Source organism: Microtus oregoni, unplaced genomic scaffold, assembly GCF_018167655.1.
Source record: "Microtus oregoni isolate MIOR12 unplaced genomic scaffold, Mior012 000004F_ref0000308, whole genome shotgun sequence".
Classification (NCBI taxonomy): Eukaryota; Metazoa; Chordata; class Mammalia; order Rodentia; family Cricetidae; genus Microtus; species Microtus oregoni.
Window position 1 is genome coordinate 65,747,558 of NW_024543063.1, and position 20,796 is coordinate 65,768,353.

Here is a 20,796-nt window from a genome sequence, read left to right on the forward strand (position 1 = left end):
AAAAAAACACCTTGTGGATTGGGAGAATATTTGCAAATCATTTCTCTAATAAAAGGTTAATAAAAAATTATAGCAAACTTATATAGCTTAAGTATAGTCCAATTATAAATGGTCATATAGCATAAAAATACAGTATAAAATAGCCAACATGTGTAAGACAAGGCAGTCAGCTTAACTAATCATCACAGACAGAGAAAAGAAGTTTACTTATGCTGTTGATAGAATTGTATGTTGGTGTAGTCATTTTTTTTTAAAAAAAGAGTATGGAAATTTATCTTAAAAGTAAAAATAGAATTGCTGCATAACCTAGTCATCTCTTTTCTAAGATGAAATCACCCTGTGAAAAAAGTATCTCTACTGTTAATGTTGTTGTAGCATCAGTTACAACAGGCAGAACATGGAACTGACTGGAGATGTCCATCAGCAAATGAGTAGAGACAGTGAATTTGGGGTGGTTTGCAGAGTGAGTGTGCACTCATAGAATGGGATGTTTTCAGACTTTAAAGGAGTTCTAGTCCTCTGGCATGACACAGAAGGGCCTAAAGACATCATACAAACAAAGTATGCTTCCTGAACCAGACTGTTTTTTCTTGAATACCCTCTAATTTTCCTCATCTGTCCTTGCTGCTTCCTCTGCCTTGAGAACTCTAATATGGTACTATTGACAGTTTGAGTTGGATCGTTAGCATATAATGTTGTCTGCACATTGTAAGATGTTTGGCAGCATCCTTAATTTTTACTTTCTTTTTAAAATTCTTCGTGTATGTGTTTATTTTGTGTGCGAGGAGCTGTGAAGTCAGAGGACAGCTTGTAGAGGTCATTTCTTTCCTTCTACCATGTGGAACCTAGGGATTGAACTCAGGTCATTGGGTTTGGCAGCAGGTACCAACTCCAACTTCTGCCTTTTAAGTGCCAGTAGCAGCCAAAAACGTCTTTAGACATTTCCCAGTATTCCATGAGAGGCAGAGGAGGCCCTCTGAGAGCCAGTGCTGTACAGGTGAACTATAAACTTCATCTGAGATACTGCTTGTGTCTAATTTGTTCCTGTTTTCTCTTTGCTTCCTTGACTCCTGAGTTGTTTCTAGTGCCTGATGCAGGAAACCATGCACTTGAGTTGTGTAAATTCTCCATCTTACCCTTGCTGGTCCCTGTGCTCTCTTCTGCACTTCTACTCTGTCTTTTCACATGCAAGTCAAAGATCAACCTTGCCAGCTACATTCATTCTTTTCCTACAGTGTTTCCTTCACAATTAAAGGAAGCATCCTTCCAACTGTCTCAGGTAGAATACACCACAACTCATTCTGGTCTTGGGAAAATATCTTTAGTCCTCAGAAATGATTTTGCAACTTTCCTTTGCAGCTTCTGCCTTCCAGCTCTACAACCGTCTTCTACTCTGATTTCCCACATAGACAGATTTGCTCCTTCACTGGAGTCATAACTTCCCGCATAGCTACGTAACTATGGTGTTGTTTCAGGTTACTTCAGAACCCACAGAGATGACCCAGCCCAACACTTAGCTCCCATCTTAGCTATCTCAGTTCACTCCCTGTGCCTCATGGGTACTGGAAAACTTGCTACACTTTTTTTTTCCAAGACAGAGTTTCTCTGTAGCTTTTTGAACCTCACTGCACCCTCTAGTTCACTAATTTTTCTTACTGCATTATTTTCATCTTTCCCCCTCCAGTCTTCATTTCTCCTGTTCATTCTAGAAGCATTCTTACAAATACACTTAGCTCACCTATGTTCCTAGACACTCTCATCCTAGGACCATCCAGACAACTATAGTCTGTCCCCAAGAAAAACACATAATCTTTGTTGGGAAACCATCCCCGGCTACACGTAGCCCTTTTTTCATACTCTCTTATGATTACTGAACTTTTCCTCCACTTCAGTCATAGGTTAAATTGAGTCTTCTTTCTCCTCCTGATATATTGACAGCCTTCTAATCTTGCCTCCTTTGCCTCCCCTCCCCACCTCCCTCTTCCTTCCACTTTGATGGGACCCCTGGGGAAGATAACAGTCGCACTTATGACAACAGCTAATAGCTATACTTACCTTGTCTGGGCATTTAGCAGTGTCTGTGCTCTGGGGCACTGCAGAGGCAAATGTAGCCTCTGCTTTCCCCTGTGATTCTTTTTTTTTCTATGACAGGGTTTTTCTCTATGTTGTCCTGGCTGTTATGGTACTTACTCTGTAGATCAGGCTGGTCTTGAACTCAGAGATCTGTCTGCCTCTGACTCCCATGTACTAGGATGAAAGATATGCACCACCTTGCTCAGCTCTCCCCTAGGATTCTTAATTGTTTTCACTCATAATTGATAGATTTGTGTTGATGCCTTAATTTTAACCTTTAAATTGTTAATTTCCTGTGTGTGTATGTATAGTCTTCCACCTTTTTGAAGTAGGGTCTCACGTGGTTTTAGTTAAATTCATTGTACATAAATCAGCATCTCTGAATACAGCCCCACCCCAAAGCTTGTTATTGTTTGCTCATTCCACATGACAGGCTATCTTTTGCATGTTTTCACTATAATGTAGAATTCTGATACTGTTCCAAAGAGGCTGTAGCTTTGGATGTCTGTCCGGTATTCTGGGATGTCCATGCTTTTAACAGACCTCTGTCCCTCCTGTTATACTCAGCTATTAGGCTCCATTAGTTGCCAACTGATTATTTTGTAGTTTCTGATAATACATTGCTCTATAACTTAATAATTGCATATGGATTCCTTTCCGAGGTTGTTTTTTTTTTTTTTTTTTTTTTTTTGCCTGTAAGCTTTATAGGTTTATTCAAACTCCATGAAGGTTCTTAATAGTTCTTTGAATAGTTGTTTCTTAGTAAAGTAGCTGGTCTGTTGTTTAGGTAAACTGATACTCTACTTTTTCCCACCAAATCTGTATTTGTTGTGAGCACACACTTAAGTTTGAACTTCTCCACATGCTCGTTTGGATCAAGTGAGCTTTTCTTAAAGCACATCTTTGTAGTTGTCTGTGTTACAGCCTGCCTTTCCTCCAGGGCATAATCTTGAGCCATGAAGATGCCCTTCTGAATGATACCACTGTTTTACAGAAAAGAGGCCGTGTTCCTTATTCTGAAAAGAATAAACATCTATTCATCCCAGATCAGGCACCAGTGAACAAGGATACGATTTCATCCAAGTACAGCTTGGGGAACAATGAGTTTATTGGGCTTACAAGAGCGTGGGGGAGGAATTACTTACAGGAGTAATGTTAACTCCCAACAACTATGTCACTGATGAGTTACACCCCAGCAGCAGTGACAACCTTCCCAGAAGCTGCAGATGGAAGCTCCTTTTTGGACTTCCCACATGTTTTGAATATAGCTATAGCACTATCCGAGTTCACATGAAGGCCTACATGTAACTAGGATACGAGATAGGCTGCGAGACTGGAGTCACCAACTCCATCCATGGGGAATGGTAACACAAGGCACATCTTGTGCTTGTTGGGAACCAGAGCTGCTCAAGTTTTAAGATGGCTTGGCAGTGTCATCCAGAAGACAGTACTCAACAACAGAGACAGTTCAGAATGATATTGGTGCTTCTGATCATTGCCTCTCGCTCTAGAAGGGAACTTTAGCATCTAGTAGATATTTGCGTACCTAAAAATTATCAATCCTAATGTCACATTAGGTAGTTTGGGTTGCACTGAGGAAAAAGATTTTGTGATGGTGCTATGTAGAGTTTTCTGTCATGTTTTTCATTCTATAAATTTTAATATGAGAAATTAGCAAAGCAGCATTGGAACTCTCTTGCCTGGCTTGATTAACTATTTTTTATTTTTGGTACAGTGTTTTGTTAGTTTTCAGTTTAGGATACTAAAAGTTCTAGTTCTCATTTAAGACCCTTTGTCATTTAAAAAAAAACTTGTAATGAAGTGAATACTCTTATAATAATGTGTGAGTAGCATTTTGCTGTTAAATAGGCAGAGAAAAGAAGGAAAGGAGATAATTTAACATTGATAGATAGCTATAAGGTTTACAGTTTGCAAATGTACATTAAATTGGGATTGTTATTTAAATTGGTTAATATATCTAATTGAATTGAAGTTTTTAAAACACAAGTTTAAATATTTCTTGGTGAGATGTGTGTTTGTGTGTATACATGTATGCATGTGGGAGATGTGGGGAGTTAGGTGTGTGTATGTGTATGTGGCGGTGCATGTGTGCCCAGAGGGTGCGTGCGTGCGTGCTGCGTGCGTGCGTGCGTGCGTGCGTGCGTGTGTGTGTGTGTGTGTGTGTGTGTAATTCAGAAGAAAGCCTCCAGGAGTCAACTTTTGACTTCTACTTTATTGATGAAGGCTCTCTGCTATTGTTTCTGCCATGACCTATATGTACTCCACAACAGCTTCCCGGTCAACTCAAGAAACTTTTCTTGTCTCCAGCTCCCATCTCATCATAAGACTGTTGGGATTACCCATCTCACTGGAGGAGTGTTAGGATTAAGTTGCATGCTACTATGTCCTGTTTTTAACTTGGGCTCTGGGGAAGGCACTCGGGATTATGCAGCAAGCAGTTTCATTTGTTTAAACCCTCTTGCCAGCCCTGACATTTCATTCTTTGCCAGTGTTTTCCTTGTTTTTAAGATAAATATCTACATTTTCAAATGACAAATTTAGGGACTACATAAGTCAAAGGTCATCATGCTGTATAAGTTACTAACTTTTCATGAGTATCAACTTCAGATTTCAAAGATGAAATGTTTTTATAAATGTCAAGTGTCCATAGCATGTCTACTGCATTAATAAAATAAGCTCAGTTCTGTGGTTTTGTTTGGGGCCTCAGGTAGAAGATATGTGTCTTTTTTTTTTCAGTTTCTTCATTTGATTATTGATTTTTACTTATGTACATTAAAAATTCTTTAACATCTATAAAATGTCACATATCAATAATGTATGCATTTCATTGATAAAATAGTACGTTTCTGGTACTAGGGAGATAACTTAGTGGTAAAGTACTTTCTATGTAAGCATGAGAACCTCAGTTCAGATTCTGGGACTCTAATAAAACCCAGATGTAACAGCATATGTTCATGGCCAAGACATCTGCACCAGGATAAGCCGAACCCATTCCAGCCTTGTTGCCCACCAGCCTTGCTGAAATGGTGAGCTCCAGGTTCAGTGAGAGACCCTGTCTCAACCACAGTTAAGAGGGACAGAGGAAGACACCAGTATAAAAATAGGGACGCTCATTGAAAAGAAGTTTTAACATGTAAGGGAGTGAGAAGCTAAGTGGGGGGTGAAAATTATCTGTAACTACTTGTGCACCTATGAAATTGTCAAATAACGGAAGATATGTTTTGAAAATCAGATGACAAAGCAATTGAGGAAGGCATTCAAGCTTCAACCTTTGACCTCCAAATGCATCCATGCATGTGATACATGCATGTGATCACATACAAGTACATATGTACAAGTGGAGAAGAATGACACATTTCTGCCTAGCATGTATATGTCACTTCTTCCTTGATGTCTTCCCAAATTCATCCGAGCAGATAGTGTGTCCATATGAATAGGATCCATTCAATTCTGGCACAGCCATTACTGCAAGTATTTGTCAATTTGTACATCTGTCTTCTCAAACATCAGGGGATTCTTAATCAGTTTCTCTCTGATACCTGTTTGAGTGCCAAGCATATGGAGGGTTCTTGAAGATGTTGAATAGATGGGTGGCTATAATGTGCGCAAAAAGAAAAGATCATTTACTTTAAACAAATTTCATAGCCTGAGAGGAATGCCAGGATGGCCCACACTTTGCATTTCCTTCTCCAAGTCCCCAGGATTTATCACATTGCAGACATTTTATCATACTACTCTAAGTTCAGCACAGATGTGATATCTGGGAACTGTAAGACCTTGTTCCTGTAAGGTCACTGTCATTCTGCCATATGAAAGTTCCATGGTAGTATGTAGACAGGGAACTGTGAACAAATAAGAAGAGAGTTTCTGGACTGGATAGGAACTAGCTAGAGGTCTGCTGGCTCATTCTTAGCTATATTTCGAGTTCAAGGCCAACCAGTGCTGCATGAGACCATGTCTCATAAAAACAGTAAATTGCAACAACAAAAATTTATTTCATATTTAACTATGCTTTCTGTGGTTTTACAAGAATAAACTACTAAAGTTAATCTATTTTATTATGTTTTGTAGTTTATTCTGATCTAATAATTATTACAGAGAACAACTCTACTCAAATATTTTAAGTGTTTATTATTATTATTGGGTGGCGGTGGAGACGGGATGGTACTTGAGTACCACAGCATGTGTATGAAGGTCACAAGGCTATTAGTCGGGGCCAGTTCACTCCTTCCACCATGTTAGTCCCAGGAATTGAACTGAGGTACTCAGGCTTGACTGTGAGCACCTTTATCTTCTGGGCCATCCCTCCAATGCTATACTGATAAATTTTAAAGCAATCATCTTCTTGATTAAAATGTGTGACTTTAGAAATAAATTACTTTCAATTGAAATTGATTTTGCTTTATTTTTAATAGTTAAAATTTATAGTAAAGAACTTGCAAATTAAAAAATTACATGGTGAGATTAGCTAGAGCCCAAGTCTATATGTGTCAGTGAACTTTTTACAGTTAGAACAGCTGTTCTGAAGCCATGGAGCTTCATGTTGGATTTTCCACTTTCACTGTCAAATATCTTTTTCTGCACTTATCCACACCGAAGCAATCACCGTTGTTGGCTGTTGTGAGTAGTGCTGCTATGGGTACAGATGTCTCCTATATCTTGGTTTCATTCCTTTCAGTTATATTCCCAGAATTGGGAGAATAATACACCTTTCTCTTTTCTTTCTTTTTTCATTCTTTCTTTCTTTTTTCTCTCTTTTCAATTTTTGTGGTCCTTCCACACTGTTCTCACTAATGACTATAATGACTTACACTTCAAAACAACATAGAAAAATTTCCTGTTTCCTATATGTTCTCCCAATATTTTTTTCTTTCTGATAATAGGTATTCTAACTGTGGAGAGACATCTCATTGTGCTTTTGATTTGTAGTTCTTTGATAACTGATGATGTCAAGCATTATTTCTTGTATTTATTGGTCACATACCCCTTTTTTCTTTTGAGAAATGTGTATGAGATTATTTGCCTATTTTTAATTTGTGCTCTTTGTTTTTTGTTGAGTTTTTGTGCCCTTTCTATAACCAGATATATAGTCACTATCAGATAAATACAACCAGTATTTTGTTCTTCTTCAGTCTTATTATTTCCTTTGTTATTTGTTCATTTTTGCTTTTCATTTTTATGCCTTTGGGATCATATCCAAAAACATCATCTGTATTTGTCCTGTGTTTCCTTCTGGTATCATAGCTTTGTAATTTCAGATCTTATATTTTCACCTTTGAAGCATTTTGAGTCAGTAACCTGTGTCCCCACATTTATTAAAGAGGCTATACTTTCTCCAGTTAACGATTTTGATGCCATTGTTAGTAGTCTGTGGGTCTCTGATGGGATTCTGTCTTCTTCTACTGTTTTGTGTGTGATGTTGTCAGTACCATGCAGTCTTGTAGCTTAACTTGAGACTGGGATTGGGATGCCTCAGTTTTGTTCCTGTTACTCGTGGCTACTGGTTGCTTTGGCTATTAAGCATCCTTTGTGCTTATATATGGATTTCTCCCTTTAGGTCTAATATTGCTGTATGTAACTGGGTAAGACAGTGTTGGGAGCATATCAGTTTGCAATTGTTAACTTACAGTAACCTTCTGTATCTCTTTTTATAATTTTTTTGTTTTATTTATTTATTAAAGATTTCTGCCTCTTCCCCGCCACTGCCACCCATTTCCCCCCCCTCCCCCGATCAGGCCCCCCTCCCTCAACAGCTCGAAGAGCAATCAGGGTTCCCTGACCTGTGTGAAGTCCAAGGACCACCTACCTCTTTTTATTTTATATACCTACTTCTCATTTTTGTTTTCCATTTTGATTTTACCTCTCTCCCTTCATTCCAAATGAAGTAAGTTTCTTGCAGTCAAAATATTATTCATTGGGTTTAATTTTTACCCCTTCAGGTAGTCTGTATCTTTTAATTGGGAAATTCATTTCATTTATATTGAAATTCCTTACTGCTAAATAAAAATATGCTCTTGACATCCTGTTGGGCTATTTTCTGGTTGTTCTGTCAATCTTTTGTTCCTCTCTTCCTCTTTTGTTCATCCTTTTGGTTTAGTAGTTTTTTTTTTCTATTGATAGGATTTGATTATATCTTTTTCTGTGTTTATCTGCTTTGCTGGTATTTGTGTGTCTACAGAACTTCATGGTAGTGTTTCTATCTTTTGCTTCTACTATAGGAGTTTCTTAAGTATTTCTTATAGAGCTGTTATGGTAGTGGTAAGTTGTTTTGTCTTTTTCTTATTTTTATTTCATGTGTTTGGGTGTTTTGCCTGCATTTTTCTGTGTGCCGTGTATGTATCTTCACCTAGAGCTGGAGTTACAGATTGTTGTCAGCCATCTGGTGCTAGGAATCAAACCCAGGTTCTCATGTTTGCTGCTTGTCTTAAGAAAAAAAAAATCTACTCCTATATATCTGAAGTAAAACTTTGGTGTATATATACTTCAGTGGCATCTTTCTTTTTCTCTTCCTTCCTTCCTTTCTTTCTTCCTTTCTTCCATCCTTTCTTTCTTTCTTTCTTTCTTTCTTTCTTTGTTTCTGTAAGGACTTTGAACATATCATTCCATTCTTTCCTGGCTTGTAACATTTATGCTACTAATGTAAAGAGAATCCCTTACAAATAATTGTTTTATATTTAGATTTCTGTCTTTGTCTTAGATTTTTCGACAGTTTTGAGAATGATATGCCTCTGAGATGGTTGTTGTTGTTGTTATATTTGAGCCCTAATGAATTTCCTTTTACTGAAGATAGACAAGATTTGTAAAATTTTCAAGAATTATTTCATCAACTTTTCTATTTCTCTTCCTTCCCTTCTTTTGGTTCATATGCAACTGTAATACACATGATTCCTTGCTTCCTGATCTCCCATAAGTATCAAATATACTTTTTAAATAATTCTTCTTCATCTATCTGGGATATTTCAAGAGCTTTGTCTTCATGCTCAGTAATACTTTTGTCTAAAAGTTTTATCTGCTCAAGTCTTACATTGTTTGGGGGTTTTGTTGTGTAGCTTCTAATGCCAGTGAAGAAATGGACTTGCTAGTGAAAGCAAAAGTAAGCAGGAAAAAAAAAAGAAGAAACTTTATTCTTCCCTATCCTTTATATAGACTTCCAGCAGAAGGTGTGGCCAGGAGTAGAGGTGGGTGTTCCCACCTCGAAGATTTCGATTAGAAAGAGATCTTCTCACTTTGAATGCTTTAATTAAGCAAAAACTCCCTCACATGTGTGCCCATCAATTTTGGCATTTTAGTTCATTTCAAATGTAGTCAAGGTTACAACCAAGATAGCTATTACAACTACTCACATTTAATTGCTCAATAATAATTTAAACATATACTCTTTCCAAATACATAGAAACCACAGAGATAATCAATTAAGCAAGACCCCCCCCAAGAAACTATGAAGACGTATGTGAATTCAAAATTTCACCATGCAGAAAATGCTTTGCCTCAAAGAAAGGCAGAAATTTGAGCCACTTTTGAAAAATTCATCTGCGAGATGGTTCTGAAGTAGAAGTGTATATTAGTTAGGGATATTGCTTCTGTGATGAACACCATGACCAAAAGCAACTTGGCTTACACATCCCAAATCACAGACCACTGAGGGAAGCCAAGGCAGGAATGTTACTGTGCAGAAGCTGATGCAGAGGCCATGGACCTTCTGGACTTGTTCTTCATTACTTGCTTAAACTGCTTTCTTATAGCACAAGACCATGAGCCCAAGATGGTACCACCCACAATGGACTAGACCCTCCCCCATCAATCACTAATTAAGATGCTCTATATAGGCTACATCCCAATCTTAGGAAAGCATTTTCCCAATTGAGGTTCCCTCCTCTCAGGTTACTATAACTTGTGTCAAGTTGGCATAAAACTAGCCAGCACAAAGTGCAAGTACAAATGGAATGTACATGTAGATACTAGTAGATAGGGACAGCTTGGTGAAGTCCCATGGTAACTGCTCTGTGAGCGCATGCCTGTGCGAATGGTAGGGCTGGAGCAAAGAAACAGATACTAACTAAGGCTTTCCCGTGGAAGGTGGGAGGTGTGTTCTACACTCCGAATAAAAGGAACAAAAACAACTTTGATTTGGTTAATTATTCTAAGTGCAATGTGGGGGATGCATAACAAAAAGAGAAGTAAGTGTTGGTAGGTATATCATTACCAAATCCCAGATGTTTCCAGAGAAATGTGAAAGTGAGTGCCTCACCCAGAGTAGGCCTGTGATGAAAAAGGTATCAGTAATCTTCATCAAATGCAATAATTCTCCATCTAACGGTAGAATGTCTTCAGCTTGATAGCAAATGCTGAGGTATTTGATGTGTGAACATAAAAATTATTCTCCCTGGAGCCGGGAGTCTGATTTCAACTAATTATGAGAGTGAACAAATTAGCATTCTTTGAAACAAGCTATAATTATTACATATACCACCTTCATAAACTTGTATAAAATTTGACACAAAGTAATAAAATGTGTCTGCTAATTTTCTAGACATCATCTTGGGGGAAAGCATGTCTTTAAAGTATTCCTGGTCTCACTTCACAATGAGTAATAGTCATTTTAGAGCATAGGGAAACCACTTTAATAGTCCTAGAGTCACCGATTAGGCTTCAGATCGTAATAATCACTACATAAAATTGCTGTTTTAAAAACAGTGAATCATATTTCTCAAATAGATACTTATTCACCTGAAATCGGCATTAAGAGGGTGTTTGATTTCCCTGTCAACCTATCATTTTCTAAAGACATTTTACCTGTGCACTTTGAGGTCACTTCCTGTTGTGTGGGTTTTGAGGACAAACCTTTAGTTACTCAGAGTTACTGCCGACTTCTTGTGAGCTCTAAGATTTCATTTGCTGAGATGCTCTGATTAAATATGGTACTGGACCTTCCTGTGATAAACATGTGTGGCTTTAAGGGTGAAAATGTAAAATGATTGTGATCAAAATGTCACCTATACCTTGATATAAAAGAAGATTTAGCAGCCAAGTGTGATGGTACCCGCCTTTAATCCCAGCACTTGGGAGGCAGAGGCAGGTGGATCTCTGTGTGTTTGAGACCAGCCTTGTCTACAGTGTGAGTTGCAGGACATCTAGAGACTCTCTCTCAAATCAAATAAATAAATAAATAAATAAATAAATAAAATTTTAAGAGCATAATTTTAAAAGCTAGGATCAGACTTGTAAGTAAGAGATAGTGTTTTACTGATATGGAAGAACCTGAGTGTCATCTCTACAAAAAAGAAACAACAACAAAAAAAAAAGCTGGAAATAATTGTCCCTGAAAATACAGATTGCCTTCAGAAGTCTCATAGCAAATGTGTCCTTAACAACAAAGAGTACATTTTCCTTAATTGTTCTCTTTAGGGTCATCTGCCATTTTAGAGGTGTGATCAGACTTGCTAAAATGTGATCAAACAATTTATGTTTAGATATATTAATAGCCATTCTACATATCACACTTCCTCCTGCTTTTAAATGTGTACATCAGTATGACTACAAACATTGCATCTCCGTTTGTTCTCCTTCTAGATTTATTCCTTACGACATTGTCTGCCTCTGATACATTCCAGTTTGAGATATGGGAAAATTTGGTAAGAAATCATTTCTCTGAAGCATTTTTAAATTCTCACTTTCCATAAGGGCACACCACATTATAAAGTAAGATTACTGTGATCATTTGGTTGGTTTCAGTAATAAACAGAACAGCATTAAGAGCCTTTGGTTGCATTGCTGCACTCAAACTGCTGAATACTGAAGAAGGTGATTTGTTAAGCATCAGGTCCTCTGCAGGTTTTTAGGCATGACTGCCAATTAAAGCAATAAGCCTGCTCTAATGGGGATGTTAACAGGACCCCTGCCGGCCTGTCAGCTGTTGAAAGAGGATCCTGACATTTAATTTTTCAGTTTGGTGATTTGTGAACGTTTTTTTTTTAAAGTATTTTTTTCTCCTCACCTTGAAACTTAGATAATTACATAGAGAACTAAATAATTGGGGGAAATAAGAAAAGGTAGAGTGGCATAATCAAAACACATTATATATCTATATGAATGTGTCAAAAAACAAACTTTTTAAAAGAATAATTAAAAACAAATGACAAATAGCTGCCAGATTGGCTGAGATTAAGGAGTCTTTCCCCATTGATGTTCATAGTTAATGAAAGGTTTTCAAGATTTGATTTTTAGTTTAATATAGGTCATATGAAAGATAAATTAGTGAAGATCAAATCACCAGGAATAATGAAAGCTCAGTTTCAGGCTGCATAATGGAAAGTAGAATTCCAGGCCAGTGAAAATGCCCAACTCGGTGACGTTAGTCACGTGTTAGTCAAATATGAAGGTCTCTTTCCTCATGGGAAATGGCATAATAGCCCACTCAGAAAAGTGTTTGAGAAGGAAACATAGTGGTGCAGAGTAGGCATCAAAGTTTAGTTTTAAAGTTTTTGATTTCCCACCTAATTACTCCTGATTAACTAGTGTCTTTTATTCAGTCCAGAGTAAAGCCATATCCTAGATTTTATGAGAATTCTGATAGTAAACAATCAGTTCTAGCAAGTGTATAGTAAAAACTCCTGGGACGAGATTGCTGGAAAGTCATTTCTTACCACAGGGCCAGTGATGTTGCTCATGACTCATGAAACTAAGATTCCTGTTTAAACCAAACGGGATTGGAGCATCTGACTGCCTCAAGATGACTCTTGGCAGTTGGTTTTTAATAGGACAAGGGAGGTTGAGAAGAACGCTGAAGCAGAAAGTAACCTTGGTCAGTATCCTAGGTTTTGAAAAATGTAACTGCATTTTGTGTCTGATATTTTGAATCTTGTTAGTGTTATTTTTTGTAGTTGACACTAAGACTCTCACTGTTAGAGAACACTTGCTTGAAGATGGTCTTCCATTCCTACCTCAAGTAAATCTTGAGCTTAGAGCACACAAGACCTATTTGATTAGTTTGTACCAGAGATAGGCAGGCAAGCCTCAATACAAATAAGTAGAACTTATATATGAGATCATAAAGTACATGTATAGGATCCTCTCATTCTAGCCTGATATGAAGGGAACCAAACATAGCAAAGCAAGGTTCATGAAGAATACAGATTCTTGATTGAGATTTTTTTTTCTTCAACATCTTTTTCTTTTGTAGAAAGCAAATACGTTATTAACATAAACTAAGTTGTTTTAATGAAGTGGCAGGGTCAATAAGTAACTATTAAAGTAAAGATTATTTACACACTTGGATACAAAGCTAGTCCTGGTGACACATTTCTTTAATCTCAGCACTTGGGAGATTGAGGTGCACATGTCTCTGTGAGTTGGGGTCAACCTGCTCTACATGGCACATTCCAGGCCAACCAAGGCTGTATAATGAGACCCTGCCTCAAGCAAAAATCAAAAATAAAACAAACAAAATAGCCAGGGGGCTAGAGAGATTTCTCAGCTGTTCAGAGCAGCAGCCTCTCTTCCAAGGATGCTGAATTTGAGTTCAGGTCTCAGCACCCACATGGTGGCTCTGAGTCTTTCACTCCAGTCCTCCACAGGCACTGCATGGGTATGATTGTGTGCAGACAGAACACCCATGCGTGTAAAATCAAAATTAAAATGGTTTTTAAAATATCTTTTTAATTAAACACTTGCTAAAGATGGAAAGACAGGTTTGGTTTAGGGAGACTATTTACAATGGGGCTTTGATATGGGGATGGAAGTATTGAACTTAACTACAAACACAAATAAAAAGTGAAATTTTTATAGCCAAGGAACAAAAGAATAGTATTACTAAGAGGAAGGAATGGTCTTTGCCTGAACCTACCTAATAGGATCCTAGCTTAAGGCAGGCCAGAGCTATTAGTTAAATGAAAGAAGTGGGGATGCTAAATAACCGAATTTAGTTGCCTTTTTATAATTCTATAAAGATGGGGATGAAAGGCCAACTTTGGGCTAAGTAGAATTCTTCAAAGAGAAGTTACACAAAGAGACACTCTGTGTCAGTACTCACTGAGTATATCACTAATATAAGTGAAGGGAAATATATGTTGAAAATTAACTCAGTTAGATAACGGTATTCATAAAATAGCTTATCATTTTCAGTGAAAGACTAGTTAAATACATTTTAGTAATATATCAGTTGACCAAATAGAACCTCAGCATTTAAAACCACATTAACTAGTAGAACACTGAAACTGCAGCAAGTCTATGCATGCTTAGCTCAGTGACCACACTCTGGGAAAGAGCAAGCATCTCACACACCTGTCTTCTGTGGCTCACTATGGCTTCTCTGATAATAAAGGTGGATAGGAGATTGGGGTGCTTTTAGAGAAAGAACAAAAGGATTGAATCATTTTCTCTTCAGTTTTCCACTTGACAGATGAATGCATTATGATGGCCTAATTGAAAATATTTTGGCTTTAACAGGGTGGAAACTTCTCTATCAGTAGTGTCTTTGAAAAACCTAAAAACCTGGTGGTGGTTGGACAGTCAGCGTTCGCAGACTTTGGTAAGACTGCTTTTGCCTTTCAGTGCCTTCACATTCCCAGATTCAAAACACATCCACAAAGATTAGAAATGATCAAAATAACGGGTTATCTCCTGTCTGCCTTCCCTGCTTTCTCTTACGTGGTTACTAGAGTAGGAGTAAACAACAAATTGTAGAGTGATAAAGAAGAAACTAAGTTAAGGATTTATTACCCAATAGAGTTTTTTTGAAAAAAAAAATAGTTGTAAGAATTTCTGTCACAGAATTTCTTAGTTTGTGTAAAATTGATTCTATCTTCATTTACATGAACAACTCCATTAGAAAAGTCATATAATTTTACAGGATCGTTAACTCTTACAAATTAAATGCAAAACTTAGACCTCTATTATACTTAAATTGCTGTACTAAAACCAATGTAATAAAGCTGAAGTTTTGAAAATAAGATCCTTGCCTTAAACAAATATAGTGTACAAGTGGGAAGACAAAGGATAAATATCCCAGAAATAAATACAGGAACAATGAAAACAAGGACCACATTTAAGAGGGAAAAGAAATGATAGTTTTTTTGTGAGTGTGGAATTGATACCATGGGAAAAGTGAAAACTGTCACAGTGGGAGTGTGGACTGTACTTGGAGGCACCTGTAAAGTTCATACAAAAGTCATGTATGTGGTATGGTTAGTGACCAGTAAACACACCAGTTCAGCTTACATGGAAAGTTTCTGTGAAAATGTAGAAACATACAGAATTGACTGAACACTTTGGGTTATCAAGATGATTATTGATAAGCAAAGACTGGTTTTATTCTGTAGAATTTGTGGTAAATAGAACAGGTTTGAAGAGTTCTTAGTTTAAAACCTTTATATATTGACTTCCAGAAATAAAGTTTCTGGAAGCCTTTGATCTAGTGGAATGTGCTTAAGGAAAAGCTTCTCAGGCTTCAGGGAGACTGCTGGAATCTATGAGATGCCTCAAGTCTTCTGTCCAAGAGAGGCAACTGGAAGCAGTACTAGGACACTTCTTTCTAAAGTCGGAAAGCAGTCAGGGATGGAGTTACAGCCACATGAGTGAATGAAGAGGCGGGTGCAGGAACCTACGAAGGAAGCATTAGTAACCCAGCTAGTTATTTTGACACTAGAATAGATGAAAAGTAAAACTTTTGCTTTCATGTATGTATGTACACTACATGTATGCCTGGTGCCTGTGGCAGTCAGAGGATGGCGCCCAGTTGCCTCAAACTGGGGATACAAAGAGTTGTAGGCCACCATATGGATGCTGGGAATGGAACCCAAGTCCTTTGCAAGAGCAACAATCACTATTAACCACTGAGGCAACTCTCCAGCCCACCTAAAAAGTAAAGTAAATTGATTCTGAAAGACTTAAAGAATAATTAAGACATGTAAATAATGAAATAAAGCTAGATTGCATACTTCGGTGCTTTAATCCTGTCACATTAATAATACGGACAGAAACAAAGCTGCAATATTTACCACGCCTAAGCAGAGAAATAAAACCAAAGCAAGTTGGAGAATACCTCCAGAGCCCAAATATCAGGAGTTGAATGAACTCTCTAAGGAAGTCATAAAACATAAACTGGCAGAGGACAGAAGATGGAAGGAGAGCTACAGGCGGTCGAGAGCCACTGGCAGATGGAAAATGTGATGCCGGAGGATGACAAGAAGAGGGTTTATAGTTTAATGGTGTATTAGTTTTATCAGAGTTACTATTTGTAGAACTCAGGGCCCTTACTGAGCTGTAGAACCCACTTAGTAAGTAACAACTGCCAGTGGGGCACTAGGTGGAGTGCTGTGTCTTAGCCTCACACGTGGAACTGTTAGTGCCTCTCTTACTTGACATTGTAGCACCTGTATCTTCTAGAAGGCATTTTGTTGCTTTAGTTTGTTTTGTGACTAGATCTCAACTGTGTGGTCTCAAAGTTCTGTAATCTTTTGCCTCTGCCCTCTACGTGTTCTAATTACAGGTATGTACTGCCGTGCACAGCTCTGGAAGACATGTTTTATGTCTTATTCTATTTCATCTGTATCTGCCTTTTAAATGATAATGTTAGTTTTGTCTCTTCCTACTCAGAATATCAAAGTATAGAATATCAAATAAGTCGCTTTTTACCAAACTACATAAAACAAAAATTGGTAAAAATAAGGGCATTTTTCTAACAAAAAATTATATAGGGCTAGATCTAGAGAAAATGTATTAATTTTGTATGTATGCAATACCAGAGCTAATGTGAAAATCAATGAAAAGCTGTATGTATAGCTGGGCTGAGAGTTTAACTCAGTTGGTAGAGTGGCTTCCTGATATGCACAAAGCCCTGGTTCAGTCACTAGCAGCACAAGAAATAGGCATATTGGTGCATACCCACAATCCTTGCACATGAGAAGTAGAAGCAGGAGATACAAAATTAAAGGTCATTCGCAACTATATAGCTAGTGAATTTGAGACCAGCCTGGTCTATATGAAATCTCTGTTGGTTTGAATAAGAATGACACTCAGAGGCTCATATATATACATACATAGTTACCAGGAAATGGTACTGTTAGAAAGGATTAGAAGGTTTAGAAATTATAGCCTTGTTGGAGTAGGTGTGGGCTTTGAGGTTTCACAAGCCCATGCCAAGACCAGTATCTCTCTGCCTTTCTACCTGTGGATCAGAAGGTAGCTCTCAGCCACAGCTCCAGTGCCATGCATGCCGCCATGCTTCCTGCCATTATGATAATAAACTGATAAAGCTCAGAGACGGATATTGGGGCTTAACCTGAAGATCCAAAAAGCAAAACAACCAGCCACTGGCTCTTACCTTGAACTCTGTCTGAAATGGCAATCTTGCCTCTAGAAACTTCAGAATGAGACTGAGAGCTATTGTTGTCAAAAGTTTCTCTCCAGCCCAGTCCCACAGTCGTTCAGTCCCAAAGAAACACACAGAGACCTACATTAATTATAAACTGGCTGGCCTGTTAGCTCAGGCTTTCTTATTAACTACCTCTTACATCGTATATTAACCCATAATTCTTATCGGTGTTAGCCATGTGGCTTGGTACCTTTTATCAATGAGGCATTCTCATCTGTGTCTGGGTGATGACTGCAGACTGAGCCTTTCCTCTTCCCAGAATTCTTCTGTTCTGCTAGCCCCACCTATACTTCCTGCCTGGTTACTGGCCAATCAGTGTTTTATTAAATCAATACAAGTGAGAAATCTTTACAGGGTACAAGGCCATTATTCCACAGTAATCTGTCTCCTCCCATTTTATAATCCTCTCTAGACTAGGATTAAAGGCGTGCACCACTGGGACTAAAGGCTGCACTGCCCAGTTTCTCTGGCAACTAGTGTGGCTACTGGGATTAAAGGTGTGTGTCACCACTGCCTGGTCTGAAAGGCTGACCAGTGCAGCTGTTTTATTTCCTGATCTTCAGGCAAGCTTTTTTTTTTATTAAAATTCAATTGAAATGCCACTAGAAACTGACCCTCTGAAACTGTAAACAAGTCCCCAGTTAAATGCTTTCTTTTATAAGGATTGCCTTGGTCATGGTGTCTCTTCACAGCAATAGACACTGACTAAGACAGGATCCTTTCTCAAAATACAAGCAAACATAGCTAAAGGGAAAACAAAACCTTACATAAGATACTGACATTTTCTAAACATGGAATCACTTCAAAACTCAATATATATCATATATCCATACTGATATTTTCATGTATCAGACCATCATAGTATCTGATACCCAGCTCTTTAACAAGAACTAGGCATAACTTTGAAGCATCCATGTGTTGTCTTAGTCTCCAGGCATCCTATCTTTTTGGTTTGGTTTGGTTTGGTTTAGTTTGGTTTGGTTTGGTTTTTCGAGACAGGGTTTCTCTGTGGCTTTGGAGCCTGTCCTGGAACTAGCTCTTGTAGACCAGGCTGGATTCGAACTCACAGAGATCCGCCTGCCTCTGCCTCCCAAGTGCTGAGATTAAAGGCATGCATCACCATTGCCCGGCCAGGCATCCTATCTAAAGAGACTAGTAGAACAGAAAACTTTGCTATCCATGAGGTTGTTACCATAGAGGAACATACCAACCAATGTAAACATATTGCCATTGATTGTTAGCACCATTGTACCTATCATAGTGGATAATTAGAAGTATTAGGAAAATACTACCATAAAATTATCTTATGAAATCTGGATAATGCTTGGCAAATTTTTTTTGTAATTTCAGGTTAACCATGGTGGACCAGAAATGATCATATCAAAACAACTCTTAGAGCACTCAGATCCACTGGGTTTACTGATAGGTTATTTAGTAACGGTCTGACAAATTTAAATTTTTTTGTTATTGCTTGATGAGGAATAAGAAGTCAGATAAGCCATATATAAAGATTTAAGTTTTATATTTAATCTGTATGTTAATTAGCACCTGAATGTTCTTATTCTCTCTTAGAAAAGAATTTTAAAAATTAGATACAATCAGTAGACAAGCAATAACTATATCATAAATATAATCATATAGGGGATATTCTAGGTAAAGTTATGTGACTCATTTAAGAATACCTTTAATTACTAATTTTCAAGTTAATGCCGTTTTTATTTGTTTAATTCTTATTGTTGAAATTTGGCTGTTCTCCTTCATTGTTTTCTGAAAGAAATGAACTCCAGTGAGAATCATCAATGAAGCAGAAAAGTCTTGGAGATCTAAGAAATTAATTTTTAAATTTATTGCTATATCACTTTTACCACTAGTCATAACTTTTTAAGAAAATATAGGTACTTTCCTAAGTATAATATGACAGACTTAATCAAGTGATGGGTCCAAGAAATCTGATTAGCTTTTATTTGTTACGGCTTTTATATGTTATGGCTTTGAATGCATTGTATGAGTAGGCATTGGTTCAATCAAATAATCAATTCACTATGTTCTTTAAAATCATATTCCCATTTTTCTTCCATTTAGCTTCCTTCTATTTTGTAATAAAAAGTTTATACTATGTACAAGATGTCAATTAATGTGTTCAAAAAATAAACTTTGGTTCAAGGCCAGCCTGGTCTACAGAGCTAGTTCCAGGACAGGCTCCAAAGCCACAGAGAAACCCTGTCTCGAAAAAACCAAAAAAATAAAATAAAATAAAATAAAATAAAAAAAATAAAAAATAAATAAATAAACTTTGAATGCCTGACGTGTGAATTAAATCCGTTTCACATATTTAACATTTGGCCATGAACAAATCATATGCTCATGAAATTTAAAATCTATTGAAGAAGAAAACTAAACAAATAAAGTAAATTATTTAAAAGATAGGGAAAGAGGTATGAGGAAGTAAAACAGGGAACTGAAATGAAAAGTTGATAAAGGCTAATTTAAGTAATAACTTGGAGGTTGTGTTTGACCAAGACTTGACTAAATGAGTTTGATGTTCAAAGAACAAAAAAGAAGACTGTCTCTTGGCAAGGACTTATTATGGGTTTGTGGACATCCCTATACCCCCTCCTTGCTCTCTTTCAAATTCATGCCTCATTTTTAATTAATTGATGGTGTGTGTATGTATATATTCATAAATACATAAATATAACCTGCTTAGTCTGCATAATGCTACTTGTATGTTTTCAGGCTGATCATTTAGTATTGTGTAAACAATTGGTGTTTCCCCCACTCTCCACATTACTCACTTGCTTGTAGTTCTTTGGGCAGGGTTGAAGCTTCCTAGGCTTTCCCCATTCACATTAGCCTGTCTGTCGTTCTTATTTGGCTCTTGACTTTGTATTAGTCAGGGTTCTCTATAGTAACAGAACTTATAGAGTGAACACACACACAGAGAGAGTGAAAGGAAGGAAGGGTTTCACCAGCTACAGTCCAGCTCAGTCAGCAATGTTTGGCTATGAACAGAAAGTCCAAAAATCCAGTAGTTATTCTGTCTACAAGGCTGGATGTCTCAGCTCATCTTCAGAATACACTGAAGAAGTAGGCTCCAATGCTAGTGAAGGAATGGACTTGCCTACCAGTGTGAGGGCAAAGCAGGCAAAGATTCCTTCTTCTGTGTCCTTTGTATACAGACTTCCAACAAAAGTTATGACCCAGATTAGAGGTAGGTTTTCCAGTTTAAATGATCTAGATTAAAATTATGTTCCGCCTCAAGATCTGTATTAGAAGTGGATCTTCCTACTTCAAATTGTGCAAAAATCCCTCAGAGATGTGCCCTTCATTTT

At 37.4% G+C, this 20,796-nt stretch overlaps 1 protein-coding gene across 1 annotated transcript in view; it reads left to right on the top strand.

The window, feature by feature from the left end:
- Itfg1 (integrin alpha FG-GAP repeat containing 1) overlaps positions 1-20,796 on the top strand; it is a 125,630-nt gene that overhangs the window by 45,438 nt on the left and 59,396 nt on the right. The window contains exons 7-8 of the mRNA XM_041649592.1: positions 11,665-11,726; positions 14,539-14,620. Of these exons, the coding sequence (XP_041505526.1) occupies positions 11,665-11,726; positions 14,539-14,620 (144 nt within the window). The remainder of the gene's footprint in view (positions 1-11,664; positions 11,727-14,538; positions 14,621-20,796) is intronic.